Source organism: Cervus elaphus, chromosome 24 (assembly GCF_910594005.1).
Source record: "Cervus elaphus chromosome 24, mCerEla1.1, whole genome shotgun sequence".
Lineage (NCBI taxonomy): Eukaryota > Metazoa > Chordata > Mammalia > Artiodactyla > Cervidae > Cervus > Cervus elaphus.
Genome location: NC_057838.1, coordinates 51,090,679 through 51,116,040, shown reverse-complemented (window position 1 = coordinate 51,116,040; position 25,362 = coordinate 51,090,679). Strand labels below are relative to the sequence as shown.

At 46.1% G+C, this 25,362-nt stretch overlaps 1 protein-coding gene across 3 annotated transcripts in view; it reads left to right on the top strand.

Annotated features, from left to right (window-relative positions):
* Positions 1-282: 282 nt before the first annotated feature.
* The window catches only part of PTPRG (protein tyrosine phosphatase receptor type G), a 747,715-nt gene continuing 722,635 nt past the window's right edge, over positions 283-25,362 (top strand). For 2 of the 3 annotated variants that reach the window (XM_043885371.1, XM_043885369.1), the window contains exon 1: positions 284-1,056. In XM_043885371.1, the coding sequence (XP_043741306.1) occupies positions 972-1,056 (85 nt within the window). In that variant the 5' untranslated portion in view covers positions 284-971. Of the gene's footprint in view, positions 1,057-25,362 lie in introns of all 3 variants that reach the window. The other variant, XM_043885370.1, reaches the window with a different exon arrangement.

The following is a 25,362-nucleotide window of genomic DNA, read 5'->3' as shown; positions in this document are numbered from 1 at the left end:
GAGACCCGACCAGAGCGGGTCCCCAGTCCCGAAACTGCCCCTGCCGGCTCAGCAGCGCGCGGGGAGAACATAGCTGTGGGAAGCCCGAGAGGCGGGAGCCCCGCGCTGCAGCTTTAAGAGCTCGGGGCGCGCGCGCCCGCGACCGGCAGCCCGGCTGCGCGTCCCCGCCGCCGCCGCGCGCCCACTGCTCGCGCGCCGCCGCGCGTCCCCTGCTCGCTCGCTCGCCGGCTTTAAAGTCTCTGCCAGGATCCATGCTCACATGTTACTTCCTGTATGGAGGCATGGCTAGTTTGCAGCCCCGCGCTCCCCGATCCTCCCCAGCTCGCGCCAGAGCCACAACTTTCAGGAGCATGGACTGAAGGCGCCCTCGCCCCTGCGCCCCTCTGAGATCCTTTGTGTTTTCCTCGGTTTCCTCCGGCTGTTCTATTTTGGGGGCTCTTCGCTCTCCCCCCGCCTCTACCCTCCCCTTCCCCGCTTGCAAACATGCCTCCTTCCTTCCCGGGGCCCTGGAAGGAGCTGCCTGCCTGAAGCCCGGAGACGCCGCGCCGCGCTCAGCCCCGCCGCCGCCCGCCGGCTCTCGGGCTCCGCTGCCGACTCAAGTTGGGGATCTTCGGCTACTCGCCGCCGTCGCCGGCGGTCTCTGCCTGCCCGGGGCTCCGGGCATCGCCGCCGCCCGCCGACTCCTCGCCCTGCCCGCTCGACTCGCTCCTTTTTGAACATAAAGCAGCCTTTCTCCGCCGAGGATCGTCCCCAGCGTGGCTCCGCGTTCTCGGCCACTTTTTGAGATTTTCCGGGGGGCGCTCGGCGGCTTCCCGGATTCCAGGGGGGACTCGGGCCGCCGAGCGCGGGGGCCCCGTAGAGCAGGCGAGCAGGCGAAGAGCCGGGGCTTAGCGGAGGCTCACACCGAGGCAAGAACTTATTCAACAAGTTTACCCCCCCTGCTTTCCTCTTTTCGATGTGCGTTTTCGGACATGCGGAGGTTACTGGAACCGTGTTGGTGGATTTTGTTCCTGAAAATCACCAGTTCCGTGCTCCATTATGTCGTGTGCTTCCCCGGTGAGTGCTGACCGCCGAGGGGACGCGGCCCTGGCCAGCGCGCAAGGGGGAAGCTGAGTTGCCGCCGGGGCATGGAGCTCAGGCGCCCGTCCCGGGGACCCCGGAGAGGGTTAAGTGGGGGTCGAGCAGCCGGGGAGGAAAGAGGGATCCGCTCCGCTGACTCTAGCGGCGTAATTTAGGGAGGCTCGTGATTGGGAAGGGTGGAAGCAAAGAGCTGGCCGGGGAGAGGAACGGGGGCCGCAGGGGTCTATCTCTCGCTCGGCTTTGGGGGCCTGGGGGAGCCGGAGTCGGGAGAAAAGACTCGTTCGCTGCTCCGCCGCTGTGCAGGAGAGCTAGAGCTCTGAGGCTGTTGGGGAGAGTGGGGCCATGGGGAGGATGCCTCTGTGGGTTTGGGGGGATGCTTCTCTGGGTTTGGGGGGGGGGCCCTGGGTGCGTTCTCCGCTCAGGAGAGGATTGAAGGAGCTCAGAAGGCGGGATTGGATTTGTTGCTCCGCGACTCTTTGGAGGGGCTGATGTTCGGGGAGTGGAAGCTGGAGGCTGGCCGTGGAGGATTGGGGATGTCGGGAGCAGCCTGCGTTCGGGTCTCGGGGGTCAGGGACGACCTCAGCTCGGGGCTGGGGCGCGGGCTGCGCTTCGGTGCTGGCGCGAGGGAACCTTTCTGGCGCGGGGACCTGGGCGCGGTGGGAGAGCAGGGAGCAGGAGGTTTAGGGAGATCCGTGACTCCTCATCCCGGGCCCGCGGCCCCCTTTGCTTGGCTGGGCTGCTCGGGTTGGGGCGTGGGGGTGGGGGGCGGGTCGGCGGCTGGGTTGCTGTTCGCGCCCGGGCGGATTTTTTTCTGTCTCGAGCCCTGCCTCGCGCGCTGCCTACCTGCGTCTTTGCCTTTTTGCAGGCTGTTTGCAGCTGGCGGACCCACACCCGCACCTTTCTGGTGGGGTTAAGACAGGAACACTGTTGACCATTGATGAAGATAATAAATCACCACACGCAGGGTGTGCAGCTCGGCGATCCTCCACTTCCAGTCCTCCATCGGCCGACCCGCCGCCTTCTTTCTGCTAGGGGAGGGCAGAGGCCAGCTGCCTCCCTCTTCCCTCTTGCAGCCCCCTTTACACCAGGCTGCAGCCCTGAGCTCCCTTGAATCTGTCCGACCCCCTCTCCCCGGTGGAGGCCACGTCCCCTCTCCTAGTCGGGGAAGGGGTGGGAAGAAGGGGACCATTCATATTTAATCCTTTGCTCTCCTAAGGACAGGGAAGCCCCCGTTTTTTTTGCCTTCTCATCCACCAGCTCCTGGATATTCGGAGGTGGGGGTTATCCAGAAAAAAGGAACGTGCCCCCCCCCATGTTTGTGGCCCCCCCCCCCCCCCCCCGGTTACAGCCGCCTGTCCCCTGGTGGCCCGAGCGCAGATTTTGGTGCAACGGGTCCCCCAGCTGCGTCCTGCGCCCTGGAGCAGGGTGCGGGCGCTCTTGCTTGCTCTCGGGGATTGGCAGCGAGGGTCCCCTTTGCAGGCAAGTGGGTGCCTCGAGGGGCAGAGAGGCAGAGCGCGGTCTTTTCTTCGGCACCCCGCTTTTCCCTCTGCGCATCCTCCTGTCCCTGGAACCGCACAGAACAACTGCCACAGTCCTGAATCCCAGCTCGGATGCGGAGCCAGGACGAGTGTCCACACTCGACCCGAGGCCTGGGTTTGTCCACCAGGCTCCTGCCTCCACAGGGGGCTGGCGGCGGTTTTGACATTTACTCCTAAACATTCCCTCCACCACTCCTCAGTATTTGTGTTAACCATGTGCCCCTTCTAGACTCTTCTTTGCCGTGGACTTGCCGGCAGAGTGGGCTCAGACGCACACACACTGGGGTTTAGCTTTGTAAGGGTCACGCTTTAATGGGGGCAGCGGGAAGCAGCCAGAGAGCAGCCTTGCGAAATACAAGGGATTTCTGATTCCACTTCTGGCGTTCACCTTACACTCGGGTGTACAGTCAGTGGGTCAGCCGGGATTTTTCTTTTTCCTGATGTCTGAGGAAGCCTAAAATCCAAAATGGGACCGCCAGTGATGCCTCCTGCTTCGGGCTGGGATAGTTTTCATCTTCCACGTTTCCTACGCATGCCCTCGCTGCGAGGTAAACAAAGAGCCCATTCCGTAGTCCGGGAGCCAAAGGGTGTCTAAAAGGGAAAGGGCAGCGGTGCCCGGGGAAGGAGGGCTGTGGTTTGGAAGAGTGCCGCCGGAGAGGGTGCAGCGGCAGGCTTTGCAACCAAAGTTAAAATGTCAGAGCCTGAGACGTCGGCTTTCGGTTTTCCGAAAGTGTCGCGACGCCGCTGGACCTCAGGGGGCGCCCCCGAGCCACCTGTCAGGCTCCCGCCACCTCCGCCCGTCGGACTCGGCCGCCTCGGTGCGGTTGGGGCCGTGGTGGGAATGGGGATGGGGCGCTCGGCTGGGTCTAGAGGCTCCGCAGCTGTAGATGCGCCCGGGAGCGGAGACGCGGTCTCAGCTCCTCCCGGCTGCTCCTTGGGGCTCTAAACCGCCCAGGAGCGGTGGGGACCTGAGTTCGCCTTGGGACGCCCCCCTCAAACCTGGAAAGCGTTTAGTCTGGTTGGTACCAGGGATAAAGATGCTTCTGCTTAGGGATAGGGTCCTCCTTGTAACATCTTAACCAAAATCCCTTGTTATTTTGGCTTCCCTCTCAGAATCGCGCTAACTTTTCTGATAACGTTTTGTTCTCAGCTCCTGTTCAGGATACAGGGTAGGTGTAATTTGGAAGCGTTTTGGAAACATCGTCCTGGCGTGAGTTTTCCTCCAGAGGATGGGAAACAGTGGCTTTTAGTTTCTCAACAACGGTGTGGCAGCCATGGGACCCACATCACCCTTAGTGTTTCCAGTGATGTTTCCCACTTTGCAGAGCATAAGGGTTATCTACATGGTGTAGTGCATAGTATCTTGTTTTCTGACATCTTAAAAAAATACTCATAGGGAAAATTTTATGAAAATGGAGAAACTTAATGGGCCCCTGAGAATCCTCTGTCCAACTGTAACAATTACAACTCAGTTTTTGCTCTTCCATTACCCACCTCCCCAATACCCCATTATTTTAAAGCAAATCTCATCCATAGTTCATTTAGGCATTTGGTATATATCTCTAATCATGGGAATTTAAGTGCATCTTACAGCATATACATTGTTACTTGAAAGGGTTAACATTTTGTGTATTTTATATTCTTAAGCTTTCAAAAGAAACTTACAATTTCTTTTAAGTTGATTTCTCTTTCCATCCTCAGAAATGCTTCTCTATGATTCTGGCATGTTTTGTAGGATATTTACACCTAGGAGGTTGATACTGGAAATGTTTTAGATGGATAAGCTCTGCTGTGTACCTTGATGTGTCAGACTCAGAGGATCTGTGATTGATGTCCCAAGAGTCTCCCTCTGAGCTGACTCTTGGTATATTTGCATGTACATGCTTTGGTCCTGGTGGCCATCCTTCATGGCCTTATTAGAAACATGCAGAAGTAATGTTTATAAGTCAGCAGTCTTGCTCTTGAGGGATGGAGTGAAAAATCATGCACCTCCAACTCCTTTCCCAAAGTATGTGGTTTGAAAGTGAAAGATCTTTGTCCAGCCTTGAAACTGGGTCCCTTTGATGCAGTGATGGAATGGAATAAAATCTTTGCTGTTTCCTTGTAAACAGTGTTCATGTCACAGAGTTGATTAAGTTAGAATATTAGTACAAATAGACATGACAGAAAGAAGTAGGGAAGTTGCTCTTGGAAGCAGAATGGTTATTGGGAAGGCTGGCTGAAATGAGAAAAAGAACTAACCAATTGTGAAGCTCTGGGTAACTCCCCTTAATTATGGGCCCATTTTCACAGAGTAAAAGATAATGTTTACATGAGGCAGTACAGGGAATGCTGATCATTTAACGTAGCAAAATAAAACAAAAACTCTTTCTGATTTCATCTATTTCTATTCTGAAAAACTCCCAAGTTTATGTGGTATAATCAGTTACATATCAGTGCACTAATTGAAATGAAGCCTCTCACCTCTCATGAAAGAGCATTTAAGATGCCCCAGAGCAATTGCTGTTAGGGATCTCCTACTTCCTTACCCTTCCTCCTCATTTTCCTAGAAACTTCTTAACCAAAAGGACAATCTGGACACGTCAGCCAGACCTAGGGTGAGGAAAGAAATTAAACATTGCTGGTGCTTTGTTGTTTTCCTATTTCCTTTTATGGTGAAATTAAAAAAGAAAACCTGAATACATTCAACATTTTAGTTACAGCATGCAGGACAATGCAGTGTCATTTTTAAGCAGGATAAAGTTGTAATAGGGGTGTGTTTTCTGAGTTGCAAAACTGAAAAAAACTGTGATTAACACTTATATCCTAGGGCATATCTTTCGTAGAGTCACATTTCAAAAATCAGTTTATGGTAGAAATTCACAGCATCTGAAGTTATCTCAGAAGGGCTTGATCCCCCACCCTCCCCCCAGTATAGGCCTTGCTATGCTTCGGTTATAGATTGAACATTATTAGGTGATGCGTGGTAATGACCTGAAACTTCACTTTTGATTGTCTGTGTAGAGAATAAAAGGACTGTGTATCCCACAATATAAAGGAAGCCAAGAAAATGTGCCTGCCTCCACTTTCAGTTCTCCCCTCTAAGCTTGATTTAGGCAAAGCTGGTAACTATGCAGGGAGGGCCTCGGGAAAATGAGACTGTTCTTCTGAGAGGAGCCTGCCCCCCACAGGCAGTGAGAGCTGCTTGAGGAATTCTGCGGCTGTTGCAGAACCAGAATGAGGCACTGGAACCAGAATGAGGTTGCCTGGGCACACATTAGGCCCTCAGTAAGTAATCCCAAATGATTAAATGATCTGATACCTTTGTTTGCCTGAGAAATGGAGGTGACTCTTTTGCTTGGTATAAGACCCAGGCCCAGAACTATGGCAGTGTTCTGTGCCCTCAGAAGATCAGATGCACATGTGAAAAAAAGTTACCTGTTACAGACTGCTTTGACTCTTGTATTTTTTAGTTTCCATGGAGGTGAGCACACATCCTTCTACTCTATCATCTTGAACCATTCTTATTTATGTGCAGTTGTAACCTAAAAATCACTTGAAAAATCATATATATTTTAAATACCCTGTTTACTTCTCCCTGCTTTCTTCCTACAATTCCTTTTTCTTTAAAATTTTCAAGACCAAGGATTTGTTTATGTCTTAAAGAAAAAGGTCTGAAGGTAATGTAGGTGGATTTCATTTTCAAAATGAAATGTGATGACCGAAATATAGAACAGGTAAATTTGTGGGTTTTCTCCTCTGATGAAAAGGGTGGTGAGGTTTATCAATGATGGATGTGCAAGATTGCTTGAGGTAGCTAGAGGGCTCCGTGTGCAAGTCTCCTCCTGTAGGGACACCTCTAATCGGAAAGGCCATTTCCTTGGTATCATTCATAGCAAAATGTTTGGTATTTTGACAGAAAAAAAAAATCTATGGGAGTTGGCTTGTCGGGCCTATTGCAGGCTTGGAATTTTTTAGGACTACATACAGCACTTGATATGACTACTTTAAAAAACATTGTGAAAAGTGTTTTTAGGGCTGGTTAGGGGAGTGCCAGTCAGCTCACCAGGTTTTAGATGTGCCTGATTTCTCTTTTCGAAGCCCTCTTAACTGAATTGGGTAGTGTTCGTGCTGTACTACCCACCCCAGTATTCTTGGGCTTCCCTTGTGGCTTAGCTGGTAAAGAATCTGCCTGCAATGTGGGAGACCTGGGTTCTATCCCTGGGTTGGGAAGATCCCCTGGAGAAGGGAAAGGCTACCCACTCCAGTATTCTGGCCTGGAAAATTCCATACACAGACTGTACAGTCCATGGGATTGCAAAGAGTTAGACCCAACTGAGCAACTTTAACTTTCCCTTTCATTTGCCTGCTGTACTTGGGGTGGACGATGGTCGGCAACTTCCACATTGAAAGAGAATCACTGGGCTGTTTTATCTGCTTATGGAAAGGAGAAATCTCAGTTCATTTGCTTAGTTGTGTCCAACTCTTTGCAACCCATGGACTGCAGCATGCCAGGCATCCCTGTCCATCACCCGACTCCCAGATCTTGCTCAAACTCATGTCCATGGAGTTGGTGATGCCATCCAACCATCTCATCCTCTGTCATCCTCTTCTCCTCCTACCTTTAATTTTTCCCAGCATCAGGATCTTTTCCAATGAGTTGGCTCGTCATATCAGGTAGTTAAAGTATTGGAGCTTCAGCATCAGTCCTTCCGATGACTATTCAGGACTGATTTCCTTTAGAATGGACTGGTTGGATCTCCTTTCAGTCCAAGGGACTCTCAAGAGTCTTCTCCAACACCACAGTTCCAAAGTATCAATTGTTTGGTGCTCAGCTTTCTTTATGGTTCGATTCTCACATCCATATGTGACTCCTGGAAAACCATAGCCTTGACCAGAGGGACCTTTGTTGGCAAAGTAATGTCTCTGCTTTTTAATATGCTGTCTAGGTTGGTCATAACTTTTCTTCCAAGGAGCAAGCATCTTTTAATTTCATGACTTCAGTCACCATCTGCATGATTTTGGAGCCCCCCCCCCCAAAATAAAGTCTCTCACTGTTTCCATTGTTTCCCCATCTATTTGCCATGAAGTGATGGGACCAGGTGCCATGATCTTAGCTTTGAATGTTGTTAATACCGTTTCTTTCCTTTCTAAATCAGGTAGCTGTGGAAAGTTGTTTAAAATATATCGGAATATCATCTCAAGACAGTTGGGCTCTGCCATTACTGCCTGTACTGCTTTAGACGAGTTACTTAATCTCTCTGTACCTTGCTTCCCCCCCCCCCACCCCCTCTCTGCAAAATGGCATCGTGAAAGGACCTTGACTTCCAAGGTCTTCATGAAGCTTGGAATGAGCATGCCTGCCAAAGGACTTAGCTCTGTGCATGGTGAACAGTAAGTGCTCAATAAAGTAACCATGTTTATTTTTTGTGTATTGAAGAGAGTTGAGTAGGAGTATGCATAAAGGAGAAAATTGAATTAAAAAAAGACAACTGTATATAAAAACAAAACCTTTTTCAAAAAATTTATATGAACTTGCTTGATAGGTTTTGTGCCTGGATTTGCTCTTGAGGGCAAGCTAGGCTGGCACGGGGACATTTCATGTATACTTAGTAAAATGGTTACATTTTGAGGTTTAAAGAAATGAGACAGCCTCTGTTAAGTGTGCGATACCTCCTTACTCCCATCTCAAAGGAGGTCTGTTCTTTCCCTGCTTAAAGATGAGAAATGATATCCGCAGGCTTAAAATATACCATGCGAATCTTCCAGGTCCTTGTGTGGTGTTACCCATTGTAGAAAGTGTTGCTTGGTCTTGCACCCAGGAATGCCCATCCCCCCCCTTAAGGCCTCTGTACTGTGTGGTAATTAAGGAGGATGATCTACCTGTGACTCTCATTTCTGGATTTTAGTTGTGTGCTACTACTGGGAAGCAAGCAGTAGTCTTTGGGTGTTGCTTTTATTTTGTACTTGACAACTTGAACACATCATGCCCTTGTCTCCATATCTTCAGACCTGCAGCGTATACAAGAGAGAAGCATGCACTGTGTGTGCAAAACTCCTGCCCTCTAATCAGGTTTTTTCAGACAAATCAGCATGATGGTTTTCTGACCAAACAACAGAATACAATTTAAACTACTCAACTTAGCTATTTCGGGGCTGCAGCAAAGTGACACAGTTGGCTGCTGAAATTTAGCAACTAAGAAAGAAGCAATGAAAGCATAGTTCATGGAATATGTAACACTTCCATATGAGAAAATAGAACAACTGGTCTTATTTTTGGGTCTGTGATACTGTTTTCTTGAGGAGGAGGAAACAGGTTGCCAACTGATACTGCAGTGGGTATACTTTTGAGGAATTCATAAGAGTTATTAGATGAATCTAAGAGGTATTTGATTTCTGACACCATTGCAGCCACATGAATTTCACAGTGTACTTAAATCAGATAAATTCATCAGTGTAGAATAATTTGGACAGGAGACATAGCTGTTAGCCATTTACCAAATATAAAAGCATAATCCAGATTAATGAGGAAATATCATTGACTTTTCAAGAGTCAAGTTAGTCCTGAGTCATCAAAAGGCTTTATTTTCAAAGCAATAGTTATTTATAACAAATGAGTTCTGTTCTTTTTCTTTTTTTAAGTATCACTTTTCCTGAAGTGTTTAGATTAAATGAATGTGGAGGTTAAGAGCTGGCCATGGCCTTGGCTATGTCACCGGTTAGCTGGCATGTCACTATGCCACTGGGCAAATGCCTCAACATCCTGTTGAAGTGGGGTTGGGTGGTAGTGGGGATCTGTGAGTCCCAGTTATACACACCTCTTATTCAGGAGCTATACCAGGACCTCAGAGGTCCAGGTTGAAATTCTATGTTAATTCTAGGTTATGTTGCTATGTTGAGAAAATGGCCTCATTTTTTTAATCTCTAAAGTGGGGACATTGGTTATAACAGCCCACACTCACCAAGCACTTGCCATAATCTTGCTGCTGTGTGTGAGTTTTTTATATTCCTTTAATCCCTTCTGGAAAGAAACCATGAATATCCTCACTTAAGGATGAGGAAACTGAAACCAAAAGGAAGTTGTTGCTTGTTCAAGGTCACCTTTGTTCTTAGTGAGGGTAGCCAAAATGTCTCTTTAATTGTCTCTCAGAATTATTTTGAATCAGAATGATTTCTGTTCATTTGGAAGATGTTTTTCCTAATTCCACAGGAAGGCAGATTAAAAGACCCAACCTTTCGTATTTCATGCTTTTGCTTTTCCCATAGAAGCCAAGTACCATAAACACTGGGTGAAATAAAGGTGTCTTCCTGTATTTGCTACAATTAAATAAGGAAGTAATGCAATTACTATAGGATTTTATTTGGTTACATTGAAGAGATGACCTTTCTGCAAATTACTTTAGCTTCTGAATAAGCTGATAATAACTGTGGATAGAGTGAGTTTGTTGGTGGTTTTTCTGACTCCTCTTCAAAAGGATCTAAATTGGTTTAGTTTATAATTCGAGAACTTTTGTTTGGGGCGCTAAAGATGGTTGTGTTATAATAATGGGGTATTATTATCATCCCATCTATCATTTAAATGTGGGCTGCAGGCTCGAGTTATGACTTCAGGAAAATGTCTAAGGGAAGTTGTACTTGGCTGGAGAAAGTTTGGGTTCTGGATTTTTCCTCTGGAGTTAGAACTCGCGATGGAAGCCCGCCAGGCCAGCTGTGGAATCTGGGCAAGACCCTAGGTTTCTTTGGGGTTGTCTTCCTCACCCATAATGAACTGGCTTCTAACATTCTTCTGGAATTTTAGGGATTATTGATTCCACACTGGATGGTTTCAGAGGTTGTGACTTCAGTGCTACGCTTGAGTCCAATGACCAGTCCATATTATAATGTGATTTGTCAGGGGTCCTTCTGTTTAGTTTTACTCTGACCGTTGCTTTTTAAGGCACTAAGAACCCTTTCATTATTTCTCAAACCCTGCTGCAGAATATCCTGAGGGAATTAGCAAATGGGATAGTGAGTGGATCTTGGTTAATGAAATGCCTGTAAGCTGTTTTTTTTTTAAACAGGAAACCTCATTTCTCCTGGAGTCCTTTTTTTTTTTTTTTTTTAAAGATTGGAAGTTTGCTCATGCTGATGAAGTTATGCCTGGCTTTTAAAACTTACTGAATGTGATTTAGGATTGGGAGAGTGGTGGCAGGGGTCTTTAAAATGAAACACCCAAGCTAGTTCCAGAGCATGCTCTGGAAAAGAGGAACGGAGAAGGGACCCAGTCATTCGGGTTGTCTGGAACTCTGCAGGAGGCATCTGGCATTTTTGGCTGTACTGTGTTGAGAAAAAGGCTGAATTAAAAATTGGAGCATTTCTCATTCATGTCATCAACAAGTGTGTCCTGAATACCTACACCAGGCACTGGGGAGACCAAAACAGATGGAGAGTCCTGTCTTCACAGGGGCTTCTCGTAAAAAATCTAGGTAACTCCTGGAAAATCGGCAGGTACAGCAGCCTAGGGAACGTGTCTTCCTTCGAGACAATAGTAAGCTGGAATTAAATGGTGGCTGCCCCTTGAGAGAGGGGCACTCACCTGGCCCGCAGTGGTTATTTACACTACTCAGCTGATCCCTGGAGGTGTTTGCCACCAGCATGCCTGATTTCTAGATTTCTACCCGAGGGACACTCTTTAAAAAAAAAAAAAAATCTTTTTGCTGTTGCTTGTTGGGGGTTTTGTATTGCCCAGATGGGCTGTGTGTAATTATGTATGTGTGCGCATGCGCTAGCGCGACGGAGCCCATCATTGGCTGAAGCCGTGACGTCATTCCCGTCTGTCTGAGGTCCAGCCGTCCCGGCTCAGTAGTTTTTTGGCTCTGCGCGTAGGCTGCTGCTTGGGTGCTTCATCGTAATGGGGCAGATTCCCTGCTGATCTAAATCGCAGTTGGCTTGTTCAGTTTAAAAAAGTTACATTTCTTTTTTTACAAAAGTTTCACTTTGAAGAACTAGGGCCCTTGGTCACTTTGTTGTTACCAAACCACCCAAGACGGGGATGATACGGGAAGGCCAGTGACCGCTACAGTGGAATGTGAGTAAAGTAATATTGGAGATGTCACCTTCCCGAGGAGCTTAATTTTTTCACATAAAATCCCTGACCCAGTAATTTTTTCACACGTGACAGCTATGCATGGATTTCTGATACATGACAGAACTATCAGGAATCTTAAGTTTTCCAACAGCTACATAGGAAAACCTGGACTGTGGATGGAGTAGTGTGTATGGCTTTTGATGTGAGCAGCTGGAAGGTTGAGGAGGTGATTTCTTCACCCTAATTCCAGCTCCTTTTGTCATTATAGTATGCCATCTATGTGAATTGTTCTCTTATGATTTACAGCCAAATTAGATTCTACTGTTTGCCCTCTGAGGGTAGGAATTCCATCCTTCCTCTTGCCTACTGAATCCTCAGTGTTTAGGTGGTGGTAGTTATATTTGACCACTGATAAAAAGTGAAAGTGTTAATCATTCAGTCGTGTTCAACTCTTTGTGACGCCATGGACTGTATGGGTTGTCTGACCATGGAATTTTCAAGGCAAGAATCCAGGAATGGGTAGCACTCCAGTGCATCTTCCCAACCCAGGGATTGAACCTGGGTCTCCCATGTTGCGGGTGGATTCTTTACCATTTGAGCTCAGTTTCTCTGAGCAAAATTAAAAAGTTAGAAAAATTGCAAAATTAGAAAAATTACAGGACATTGTATGAGACAGTGATACCCTTGTATGTGTTTTCTAGAAATGTCACATTGTATCCTCTTAAGAGACATGTTACTCAAACTCAGCATCTTTATTAAGAGAATTCAGAATGTATATAATATATGTTGTCATGATGTTTGAAGTCCATCTTTGAAAACAGAAGCTAAATGCATGCTGTTACTCATCACCAAGGTATTTATTGCTGAAAATGACATATTCTAATTAAAGGTCAGATGTCTTACGTGGCAGCAGGACTAGGTTTTGATGGTCACCAATCTTCTATTTTCTTCTCTTGTGGAATAATTTAGGCTAAATTTTGTGAATTTGGTGATCATTTGCATCAGAAATGCCCTTGGCTGTAGGGTTGGCCCAGAAGAATTGGGCAGTCTCATTTCTGCTTTGGTTATCCTGGTGTCAGTGACACTAGATATGTAGAGGACAGCAGAGCTTCCTAGAGCTGAGTGTAGATCTGTTGCTTGGTAATGGCTTTGGGCAGATTGGTCTAGGAGGAGGACCGAAAATGACCACTTAGGCTTACTTGCCAGGTACTGGTTGACTATCCTGTCAGTTACCCTTGATTAATCAGATGTTGACTGTGCATCATGTCATTCCAAATATGCTTGCTGCTACTGCTGCTGCTGCTAAGTCGCTTCAGTCGTGTCCAACTCTGTGCGACCCCATAGATGGCAGCCCACCAGGCTCCTCCATCCCTGGGATTCTCCAGGCAAGAACACTGGAGTGGGTTGCCATTTCCTTCTCCAAGGCATGAAAGTGAAAAGTGAAAGTGAAGTCGCTCAGTTCTGTCCCACTCTTAGCGACCCCATGGACTGCAGCCTACCAGGCTCCTCCGTCCATGGGATTTTCCAGGCAAGAGTACTGGAGTGGGGTGCCATTGCCTTCTCCGTCCAAATATGCTTAGGCAGAAGTTAAGTTTTCTAGAACACATTGCTAGTCGATGCCTGCCTTCTTTCACTCCTCTCCCAACTATAGTTTTTTTCTCTTCTAAAACTAGTCATTTTCTCAGCTTACATATGTGCAAGGGCCGTGTGTGGAGGGTGCGGAAAATCACTTGACAGTTTTAGGCATCAGCCCCTCATTTTCTCAATTGGTCAATTTGTGCAGAAGCTGCTGAAATTGTTTTATGTGATAGAGGGTGGCCAACTCCTGCATGAGAGTTCTTCCTGAACACTTTTTAGGATATGCTCTTTAAAAGAAAAACACCTCAGTTACTGCAGTGAATTAACTGACTTGAGGGAGCTGCTGGTTCCTGAGGTTTCTGCCTTCACTCGAGATGCTGAGTGGAGGGAAAATTGATTTTTGGAGAATCTGGGGGAACTGTAAGCACTCTGACCAGATAAACAAAGCAGTTTGTGGAAATAACTCTCAGATGCCCGGGGACATTTAACAGGATTTTGAGGAAATGAGACTTGAGATGGGTGGATTCAGATGCAAGAAGCCAGTGGCAAATGCATGTAGAATTGCACAGATCTGTCAGTCAGGTTAACTGACTCAAGTTAGTGAATCTTAGTTTTGGCCTGTACTAACTTGGCCCTGAATCACCTACTTGATTGGTTTTCTCATCTGTAGAATGGAGATAATGAGAGTTTCAGTCTCCCAGAGTCCTTGTGAAAATGGAATAAAATTCTGTATGCAAAGCACCAGGAAAGCATTAAGCACATAGGACAGTGTAAGTGGTACCTTCTCTTAGTAGCTGTTGGTTAAGGTTTGTGAAAGAAGCACTTGGCATAACTATATGTCAGTTAACCCCATCCAACCCTGAGAAAAGAGGAGGGCTGGAGCTTGGGGAGAACAGAGATCCCCAGTTAATGAAGTATTGCAACAGAATTGAACTTTGCTTTCTGGATGATACCATATTCCTTCTCTGCTAGCAGAGTAGGCAGTGGATGAATTAAGGTACACGTGGTCACTCAGGAGCATTGTCTGTTGACAATCTCTGTTAGCTAGCATCTCTGTTAGCATGAGGCTGTTCACATCTGTGGGTAGGATGTGCGTGCCTTGTGTATCTGTTAGTATGAGGCTATTCTCATCCCCTGAGTGTGTACAGATGGGAACATTCAGTGACGGTCTGTACTGTGCTATGTGTGTTTTTCTCTTTCCTGCCCCTGTGTTATTTTGTAGTTTTTTCTACCCAGGGATTGCAAATTGATATGTGAGGCCCTTCATCGTTACCCGTAGCCATGGCAGATATTGCTCATTGATCACAGAACTCTTTCTTGCTAAGGCCTGAACTGGGTCTTAGAGTCCTTTGCAAGGGTTGAACTGGGAGAGGACTTTAGTGCCTGTACCGAGACATATTAGCCAACCTGTGAAAGTAGTGTAAGGAGAGGCAGATCTAGGGAGCTTTTTTATATCCTTGCAAATACGTTTGCTGCTATATAAGCAATTTTAAAGCTATATAGCTATTTTGAAATTGACCAAAAAGAGCAGGTATTGATAGCAAGTACCTTGTGCAAAGGTTTCCTGATCCATGAAATTGATTTGGGTTTGTATTTGACTTACATTCATTTATTTAGCGGAAAGGAAGTCCAATCTCTCGGCGGTGGTTACATCATATTCTGATGGGTAAGCCTTACTAATGGAGATTTGGGGATCTAAAATTAGTTGCTTATTTTTCCTTTCTTCAAAGCCCAGAGGTTTTGCATCATATTATGGCTTTTGTAGGACTGTTTATATTCCAAAGCAACACCTTTCTGAATTCTTTGCTATTTAAGTAAGTGTTAAGTATAGGCTTGGTGACAGCAGTTTTTAAAACTGTGACTGAATAAATGGATCCTTTCCCTCCGTTGTTTATACTTGCTAAAGTATCTTGTGTTTACTGTGAATACATTCATTGTTCCCTTTAGGCTAGCTTGTTTCTCAAAATTTGAGTGGTCCTCTGACCAGTATTGTTTCTGATAAGGAAATTGGAGAGTTAGGATAAAAGGCAAAAGGAATTCTTTTGTGAAGTTGACATCAGATAAATTTGTGGTGTTTTAATGCACCAAGTATTAATACTTGGGTGACACCAGGTGAGCCCATATTTGTTTCCTGGATGTGGATTTCCCCCCCAGAGATCCCTTCCAATGTTGTTGTTTAGTTGCACAGTCATGTCCAAGTCTTTTGCCACCCCCTTGGACTGTAGCCCTCCAGGCTCGTCTGTCTATGGGATTACCATTTCCTTCTCCAGGAGATCTTCCAGACGTAGGGATCAAACCCGCGTCTCCTGCATTGGCAGATGGATTCTTTACCACTAAACCACTTGGGAAGCCTTCTACTGTTGTACAGTTCAGTCAAGTTGTGTCCGACTCTTTGTGAGCCCATGGACTGCAGCACGCTAGGCCTCCCTGTCCATCACCAACTCCCGGAACTCACTCAGACTCATGTCCATCGAGTAGATGATGCCATCCAACCATCTCATCCTCTGTAGTCCCCTACTTCTCCTGCCTTCAATCTTTCCCAGCATCGGGGTCTTTCCAGTGAGTCAGTTCTTCACATCAGGTGGCCAAAGTATTGGAGCTTCAGCTTTAGCATTAGTCCTTCCAATGACTATGCAGGACTGATTTCCTTTAGGATGGACTGGTTGGATCTCCTTGCAGTCCAAGGGACTCTTAAGAGTCTTCTCCAACACCATAGTTCAAAAGCATCAGTTCTTTGGGGCTCAGCTTTCTTTATAGTCCAACTCTCACATCCATATATGACTACTGGAAAAACCATAGCCTTGACTAGATGGACCTTTGTTGGCAAAGTAAAGTCTCTGCTTTTTCATATGCTGTCTAGGTTGGTCATAGCTTTTCTTCCAAGGAGCAAGCTTCTTTTAATTTCATAGCTTCAGTCACCATTTGCAGTGATTTTGGCGCCCAGGAAAATAAAGTCTGTCACTGTATCCATTGTTTCCCCATCTATTTGCCATGAAGTGATGGGACCGGATACCATGATCTTAGTTTTCTGAATGTTGAGTTTTTAAGCCCAGCTTTTTCCCTCTTCCTCTTTCACTTTCATCAAGAGGCTCTTTAGTTCTTCTTTGCTTTCTGCCATAAGGGTGGTATCATCTGCATATCTGAGGTTATTGATAGAGCTCCCGGCAATCTTAATTCCAGCCTGCACTTCATCCAGCCCGGCATTTCTCATGATGTACTCTGCATATAAGTTAAATAAGCAGGGTGACAATATACAGCCTTGACATACTCCTTTCCTGATTTAGAACCAGTCTGTTGTTCCATGTCCAATTCTAACTGTTGCTTCTTGACCTGCATACACATTTCGCAGGAGGCAGGTCAGGTGGTCTGATATTTCCATCTCTTGAAGAATTTTCCACAGTTTGTTGTGATCTACAACAAATCATAGGCTTTGGAGTAGTCAATAAAGCAAAAGTAGACGTTTTTCTGGAAGTCTCTTGCTTTTTTGATGATCCAGTGGATGTTGGCAATTTGATCTCTGGTTTCTCTGCCTTTTCTAAATCCAGCTTGAACATCTGGAAGTTCATGGTTCACATACTGTTGAAGCCTGACTTGGAGGATTTTGAGCATTTCTTTGCTAGCGTGTGAGAGGAGTGCAATTGTGCATTGTACTGTTGAGCCTTAGCTGATTTAACAGTATGTACTGTTGAGCCTTTGCTAATTTACTGTGAAATGTCTGTGAAGCTGTGCTATCCAGTATGGGACACCCCCCCGACCCCGCATCAGCCACATGTGGCCGTTGAGCACTTGAAATGTGACTTGTCCGAATTGAGATGTGCTTTAAGTATGAAATTCACCTTGTATTTCAAAGATACATGAAACAAGTAGGTGTGTACTTAATTGCTCAGTATTTGTAGGTCAGGAAGATCTGGAGAAAGGAACAACAACCCACTCTGATATTCTTGCCTGGAGAATCCCCATGGATGGAGGAGCCTGGCAAGCTGTAGTTTATGTGACCCTATGGACTGTAGCCTGCCAGGCTTGTCTGTCCATGGGATTCTCCAGGCAAGAGTACTGGAGTGGGTTGTTACCCTTCTCCAGGGGATTTTCCTGACCTAGGAATTGAACCTGGGTCTCCAGCATTGCAGATGGATTTTTTTACCATCTGAACCACCAGAGAATCCCTGAAACAAGTATGTATAATATTAAAATTTTATATTGTCTATTGAAGTGATGATATTTTAGATATATAGGGTTAAATGTACAACATTTAAGATGAATATCACTGCCTTTTTATTGTTTCACATGAGTATCGTAAAATTTAAAAGAATATATGTGGCTCCCTTTCGTGGCTTGCACTGTGTCTTCATCGGATAGTGCTGGTCTAGGGCGTTCCTTCAGACTTTTCCTGACCTTTCACAAGAGCATTTCATAGCTGTCGTCCGTGTGTGACAGCAATCACATCTTCCATTCCTGCCCCTTGAATCCACAGGACCAAGAGAGACCCTTGTCATTGATAGAGCATTTCCTTCTGAGAAGGACTGTCACTGGGAAGCATTCGCGTCTGGGTGGTATCAGGATAGAGGGCTGGGGCTTTGTTGCCTGACTGTGAGAGGGGGTAATAGTCCCTGCTCCGAGAGCTTGTTGAAGGAGTAATTGAGGTAAGTCATGGAATGCATTTGACACAGGCCTGGCAAACACGAAGCACTTGAAAATAATGGCCATTATCGTTTTAGCTCCTGAGTGGGCATTTAGCAGAGCTCCAGACTTCTGTGTCTCCCCTTTCTGGTTTCTAGCTGGTGATGCCTTGAGGGACCTCTGGAGGGTTACAAACAGGCCTGAATGCTTTCAAGATGCCAGCCTCTGCTGCAGAGGAAATCTAGGACTGCATAGAGTTGAGCATTCTGCATGCTTGCTAAGCAGTTCAAAAAGCAGAGGGGACCTTAGAGATCTCTGGAGATTGCAGGGGTCCACAGAGGTCTGCAGAAACTCCCTGACAAGATTGCTAATGGGTCACAGTGCCCATTGTCTCCTGCTGGTGGGAGAAGCCATCGAATCCTTCCTCACACAGCCTCCCAGGCTCTTGCATCTACTCTCCTGGATGTTTGGATTTACTGTGGCCCAAGTTCCCATTTTTAGCCAATCTCATAGCAGATCCAAACACTGAACTCTGCATATTACCAGGGAGTGGTCCAAGCTTTAACACAGCTGTGGAATTGTTGAGATGGATTGGGTGGTCGTCTCTGCATTGGTACAGTGTAGAGACGTCCTAAATGTCTCTAGAGGATGTTTGATTCCTCCTTCCAACAGACTGTTAAAATGAGAGGCTCATATACGGATATAAGAGTTGGACCATAAAGAAGGCTGAGCACCAAATAATTGATGCTTTCAAGCTGTGGTTCTGGAGAAGACTCCTGAGAGTCCCTTGGACTGCAAGGAGATCAAACAAGTCAATCCTAAAGGAAAACAACCCTTAATATTCATTGGAAGGACTGATGGCTGAAGCTGAAGCTCCAATATTTTGGCCACCTGATGCCAAGAGCCGACTCATTGGAAAAGACCCTGATGCTGGCAAAGACTGAGGGCGGGAGGAGAAGGGGATGACAAAGGATGAGATGGTTGGATGGCATAATCAACTCAGTGGACATGAGTTCTTGCAAACTTTGGGAGATAGTGAAGGATAGAGGCCTGGCATGCTGCAGTCCATGGGGTCATAAAGAGTAGGACACGACTGAGCTACTGAAGAACAACAAATTTGCCCACCTGCTCCTTAATTTGGATGTGGAAAATAGGGTGACTGCAAGAAACGAACATACTTGTATCAGAAAGCTCAGGTCTGCCTACAAGGGTTTCTAGCCAGGGTCCTGCATGTCCCTGCATATCTCCAGGCCAAGAATTTGGGCAGGAGATGCTGCTGCTGGGGAGCAGAGCAAGCAGTGAGCTGGCTGGGAAAATCCATCCCTGTTTATTTGTTCTTTCGGGTTGTGGATGGGGCCACTTCCTTCCCAGGGGACGATGGGCAGGGTGGACACATTTGGTGCAGCTGATGAGAACCTGGGCTTCAGTAGTAAGTTCATTTACAAGGGACAACCAAGGATGTTGAAGTCTTCAAGCTAGGGTGTTGAAGGGGTGTCAGTGGCGCTTCAGTCCCTATCCCCGCCTCCCTCCCGCCCCCCATCCTGCCTTGGAAACCCAGGGGAGAGATGATGAGAGCAGCTGTATGTACCCACATGGGAAGGGAAAGACAAGGAGCTCCCTACGGACCTTTTCACTCTCTTCAGCAGAGCCAGATTTCAGAGTGACTCTTAAAGGCAAAGAGCCCTCCAGACCTTTCTGTCCGCACAGAGCTTTCCTGTTTCCCTTGCTGAGTTGAGGCAGGTCCGTCCCTTTTCAGGGATGGTGTGATCGCCTGTGTGTGCGGGTGCTGACAGCTGCCCACTTCCTTGTCCTTTCTCTGGGTCTGGGAGTTTTATTCCTGGGTAGTATTTCCTGCTTCAAGCCCTGATTTATTTTCTTTCTCTATTTTTTGTCTGTGCTGGGTCTTTGTTGCTGCGTGGGCTTTTCTCTAGTTGTGGACACGAGTGGGGGCTTCTCTTGTTGCAGAGATGGGCTCTAGGGTGTGTGGGCTTCAGTAGCTGTGGCTCCCCAGCTCTAGGGCACAGGCTTAATAGTTGTGCACGGGCTGGTTGGCTCTGCAGCATGTGTGATCTTCCTGGATCAGGGATTGAACCTATCGTGTCTCTTGCATTGGCAGGTGGATTCTTTACTACGGATGCCCCAGAAAGCCCCAAGCCCTGATTTCTAGCATGAACACCCTTGTTGCCCAGCCAGTTTTCCAGGGAAGAGGGAGGGGATCTTGAAATTCTGCTATTACTCCTGCAGATGTGTTTACAGTGTTGTTGTTGAGTCGCTAAGTAAAGTCCGAATCTTTGCAACCCCATGGCCTGGAGGACACCGGGCTTCCCTGTCCTTCGCCATCTCCCGGAGCTTGCTCAGCCTCACGCCCATTGAGTCAGTGATGCTAAGAATGGTATGGCCATTTATTAAGCACCTACTACCAGCATGGTTAGCATCATGCTAGGGGCTGGACCCATCTAGTTTGAAATTCATCCTTGTGCTTCCAGGTGAACACATGGAAGTTTTGCTTAATTAAGAAACTTACCCAGCATCAGATACCTTTGAACGTAGTGGAATCAGACTTCTGCCTCCAAAGCCAGCGATGTTTTTCCTAACAACTTGTTATTGATACTCAGATGGTAAAGAATCTGCCTGTAGTGTAGGAGACCCAGGTTCGATGTGTGGGTCAGGAAGATCCCTTGGAGAAGGGAAGGGCAACCCACTCCAGTATTCCTGCCTGGAGGATTCCATGGACAGAGGAGCCTGGTGGGCTACAGTCCATGGAGTTGCAAAGAGTCGGACATGACTGAGTGACTAACACTTTCATTTTCACTGTTATTGATACTTATTCATACATAGATGACTACCTCTGCACATATGAATAGCACTTACTGGATTGAACTCGGTGTAGTTTGAGACTGATATCTGAGTTCTGAAAAGGGGAAAGGCCAGGTGAGTGAGGACTGAAGGTCAAGTTGGACAGATGTCTTCATTCTTTTATTCTTGGCCACTGTACGGGATTCACTCTGTGTGTATCCTGACGGAAGGTGGATGAAATGCTAGATTGCATTTTAAACTCAATAAATGATTATGTGTGTTAATAGAAGTAAGGAAAAAAAGCTTTACTGGGTAAGTGTATTTTATTCCTATGGCTAAGAATAAGAAAATAAAAGGACTTATAAAGACTTTTATTTTCTTTTGGCCACAGAAACCTTTCAGGAGTTCTTGGTAAGTTACCTTGGGTAACAGGATATAATTATACTTTTTGTCTGCGGAGGGCATGTTTGCAAGTTAGTGTGTGATTTGTACTTAGTTTCTGGAGGTTTCTGAGTAGTTAGAAAAGTATTGTCTTTGATGGAGGTAAAGTATTTGTGCCTCCTTCATTGTTGTCTTAGCCCAGAGCCTGGCAAACACACGTTCTCATCTTCTGATTGCTCCTGGGCTTCACACTCCTGCTTGAATGTTTTTGTCTATGATGTTTGGGGCACCGTCTGTAGTCAAGGGAGCCATCATTTAGTTGGGGATGAAGTCTTTAACTTTTGCTTCTTGGTGGTGGGTCCTTTGAAAGTCTGAATAGGTGGACTCTGTGAATAATGAACTCGCCTCACCGAGTTCTCTGCCAGTTCTGTCCTAAAGGAGCTGTTGTAAATCTAGAGTCATCAATTCCCTGAGAGAAAGTTGCCAAGGTTTGTTTTTTTCCTGCTTGCTTTCTTGCCACACCTGTTAATTAGTTCCAGACACTAGCTAATCAGCCAGCAAGCGTGAAAGCTCAGGGGTGAGAAGGAAGGTCAGATCAGCTTTGTCTCCTTTCCACCAAAGCCCTTGTTTTAACAGAAAGGTTTTGCAGTCTCCTTTTTCCTCTGCTCCTGCCTCGGTGTTTGAGTCATTTCTGAGTGCAGGGCTATAGACAGCTGTGGGGCTTTTTCCGCTGTGATGTAAGATTTGTGCTTAGCAGTTTGGGAGCATGTGACCACAAGAATGTGAGCAGGAGAGAGCAGGGGCAAAGAATGCAAAGGGTAAATGAGAGCACCCAGAATTGTGTCTTTTATCTTGGTGGGTGCTGTGTCCCTATCTTTTTAACTGGGAATGCTGAATATATAAAATATTCAGGTATATTGCAGTGTATGTATGTAAGTATATGTGCTCAGTCATGTCCGACTCTGCGATCCCATGGACTACAGCCCGCCAGGCTTCACTGTCCGTGGAATTCTCCAGGCAAACATACTGGAGTAGGTTGCCATTTCCTCCTCCAAGGGATCCGCTTTCTGATCCAGGGGTGAAACCTGCATCTCCTGGATTGTAGGCAGATGCTTTTACATTGAGCCACCAGGGAAGCCCATATTGTAGTATATCAGTGTTAAAAATCACAAGGGTATCAGTAGATTTGGGCCGAGTGATAAATTTTTTTTCAATACATTATTTCTCATCACATTAGAATGACTCTGAGATGGATACTCCTTGTCTTGGAGGGCAGAGAGACAGTAAGAGATGGATCCATTTGGCCACGAAGGCAAAATGGAGCTAGGTAGGAAGTAGCATAATTTGAACTCAGCAAGCCTTTGCCTGTGTTTGACAAGAATGGGATCAGTGTCGAATTAAACCATGTACTCCTGTGTCACTGAGATGCTGGGAAACAAAGGATCAATAGACTCACTCTTGGGTGAAATCAGTGACTTCTGGACTTTACTGTTTTGAGTCCATAGATACAAAAATGAAGGCCTGAGCTGTTCAGTGGGGTGGTATGTTCTTTAACTTCAAAAGGTGGACATCCTCTTGCATGGTATTGCAAGGAAAGTTACAGGTTCAAGTCAAATGTAAATGGAAACTTCACATGTATAGATAGCACTTTGCTATTACCGGGGTTCTAAAAACGTGTGCAAATTGGGAAAATAAAGTGAAAGCCCCTAAATCCATATAATAGAGCTCTGGAATACTGATTCAGTCCCTTAGTGTACAGAAGCAAAAGAGGAATGAGAATGATACCTTCCTGGGAGTAGGTACTTTAAAGCCTGGATACTATTTTATATATATATATATATATACCCAGGGAACTGGTAAGCAGAGGCAGTAATGAGCTGGTGAAGGTGGTTGACTAGTTGACAAAGTAATGCAGTTCTGGCACTCGGATTGGGTCTACCTTGTATCTTAGCTACTTCCTTATGGCATAAAACCAATACTGACTGTCATCTTCAATGTGGACACTGTTGCGATTTGAGAGGCTCTCAATGTTGGATGCATTGAATGGATTTTGAATGCCAGGCTTAGGCATTTGGGCTTGAATTTGGTGGCGCTAGTGGTAAAGAATCCACGTGCTTGAGTTGGGAAGATCTCCTGGATTAGGAAATGGCAACCTGCTCCAGTATTCTTGCTGGGAAGATTCCATGGACAGAGGAGCCTGGTGGGCTACAGTCCTTAGGGTCACAAAGAGTTGGACAAGACTGAGTGACTGAACAAACACCCATTGTTGTCTAGAGACTGTAAGTTAGCACATGGAACAGCTGGATGACTTTCTTATGGTGATCCTGTGTACTGAGACTGCAATGTCATCTTGCTTTGTCATGGATCGTCTTTGTGTCCTTAAGCCCGTATTTCCTCATCTACGAGATAGACTAATGATTGCTGTCTCATAGAGTTGATGTGAAAATTGGCTCTGACCCTAGCAAGCACATAACTGTCATTAGTTGTCATTTATTTATTTGTTTTTGTAGCAAAACAAGTAAAGTGTTCATTAGGAGGAAACAGTACATGTGGGTAGACACATGGGCTGGCTCAAAGAGAGAGAGTTGCCTTATTATTATTGTGCCCTTGTTTTTGCCTGCCCAGCATCCCATTACCATTTCTTTCCCTCCTCTTTGGGTATTGATCCCTCCTCCATGGTCTTGAGGGGACCCTTTGCACATCAGGAATATCCTGTATTTCCCTGGTGGCTCAGACGGTTAAGTGTCTGCCTACAATGTGGGAGACCCAGGTTCGATCCCTGCGTCGGGAAGATCCTCTGGAGAAAGAAATGGCAACCCACTCCAGTACTTTTGCCTGGAAAATCCCATGGAGGGAGGAGCCTGGTAGGCTATAGTCCATGGGGTCACAAAGAGTCAGATATAACTGAGTGACTTCACTTCTGCACATCAAGGGGCTCTGTCTACCCCCATTTGAGGTCCAAAAGCCAGGCTAGGCCAGTCATATCTTCTTTCCCTGGAACTGGACACTTGAGGCAAATGACACGAAGGTCTCTCTCTCACTTCCTCCTACCTGAAACCCTGAGCTACTCTGTTCCTTGTCTTTCAGAAGCTGAATTATTTGATGGTTGATTGTATTCTTGGAGATGTCCACTTCAGTTCAGTTCAATTGCTTAGTCATGTCCGACTCTTTGCAACCCCATGGACTGCAACACACCAGGCTTCCCTGTTCATCACCAACTCCCAGAGCTTATTCAAATTCATGTCCATTGAGTTGGTGATGCCATCCAACCATCTCATCCTCTGTCATCCCCTTCTCCACCTGCCTTCAATCTTTCCCAGCATCAGGGTCTTTACCAATGAGTCAGTTCTTCACTTCAGTTGGCCAAAGTATTGGAGTTTCAGCCTTAGCATCAGTCCTTCCAATGAATATTCAGGACTGATTTCCTTTAGGACTGGCTGATTTGATCTCCTTGCAGTCCAAGGGACTCTCAAGAGTCTTCTCCATCATCACAGTTCAAAAGTATCAATTGTTTGGTGCTCAGCTTTCTTATAGTCCAACTCTCACATCCGTATATGACTACTGGAAAAACCATAGCTTTGACTAGACGGACCTTTCTTGGCAAAGTAATGTCTCTGCTTTCTAATATGCTGTCTAGATTGGTCATAGCTTTTCTTCCAAAGAGCAAGTGTCTTTTAATTGTATGCCTGTAGTCAGCATGTGCAGTGATTTTGGAGCCCCAAAAAAAAAAGTCTGTTTCCATTGTTTCCCCATCTATTTGCCATAGAGTGATGGGACTGGATGCCATGATCTTAGTTTTCTAAATGTTGAGTTTCAAGCCAACTTTTTCATTCTCCTCTTTTACTTTCATCAAGAGGCTCTTTAGTTCTTCTTCACTTTCTGCCATAAAGCTGGCGTCATCTACATATGTGAGATTATAGATATTTCTCCCGGCAATCTAGATTCCAGCTTGTGCTTCATCCAGCCCGGCATTTCTCATGATGTACTCTGTATATAAGTTAAATAAACAGGGTGACAGTGTACAGCCTTGACACACTCCTTTCTCGATTTGGAGCCAGTCTGTTCATGTCTAGTTCTAACTGTTGCTTTTTGATCTGTATATAGATTTCTCAGGAGGCAGGTCAGGTGGTCTGGTATTCCCATCTCTTGAAGAATTTTCCACAGTTTCTGTGATCCACACAGTCAAAGGCTTTGGCATAGTCAATAAAGCAGAAGTAGATGTTTTCTGGAACTCTCTTGCTTTTTCTATGATCCAGCAGATACTGGCAATTCAATATCTTGTTCCTCTGCCTTTTCTAAATCCAGCTTGAACTTCTGGAAGTTCAT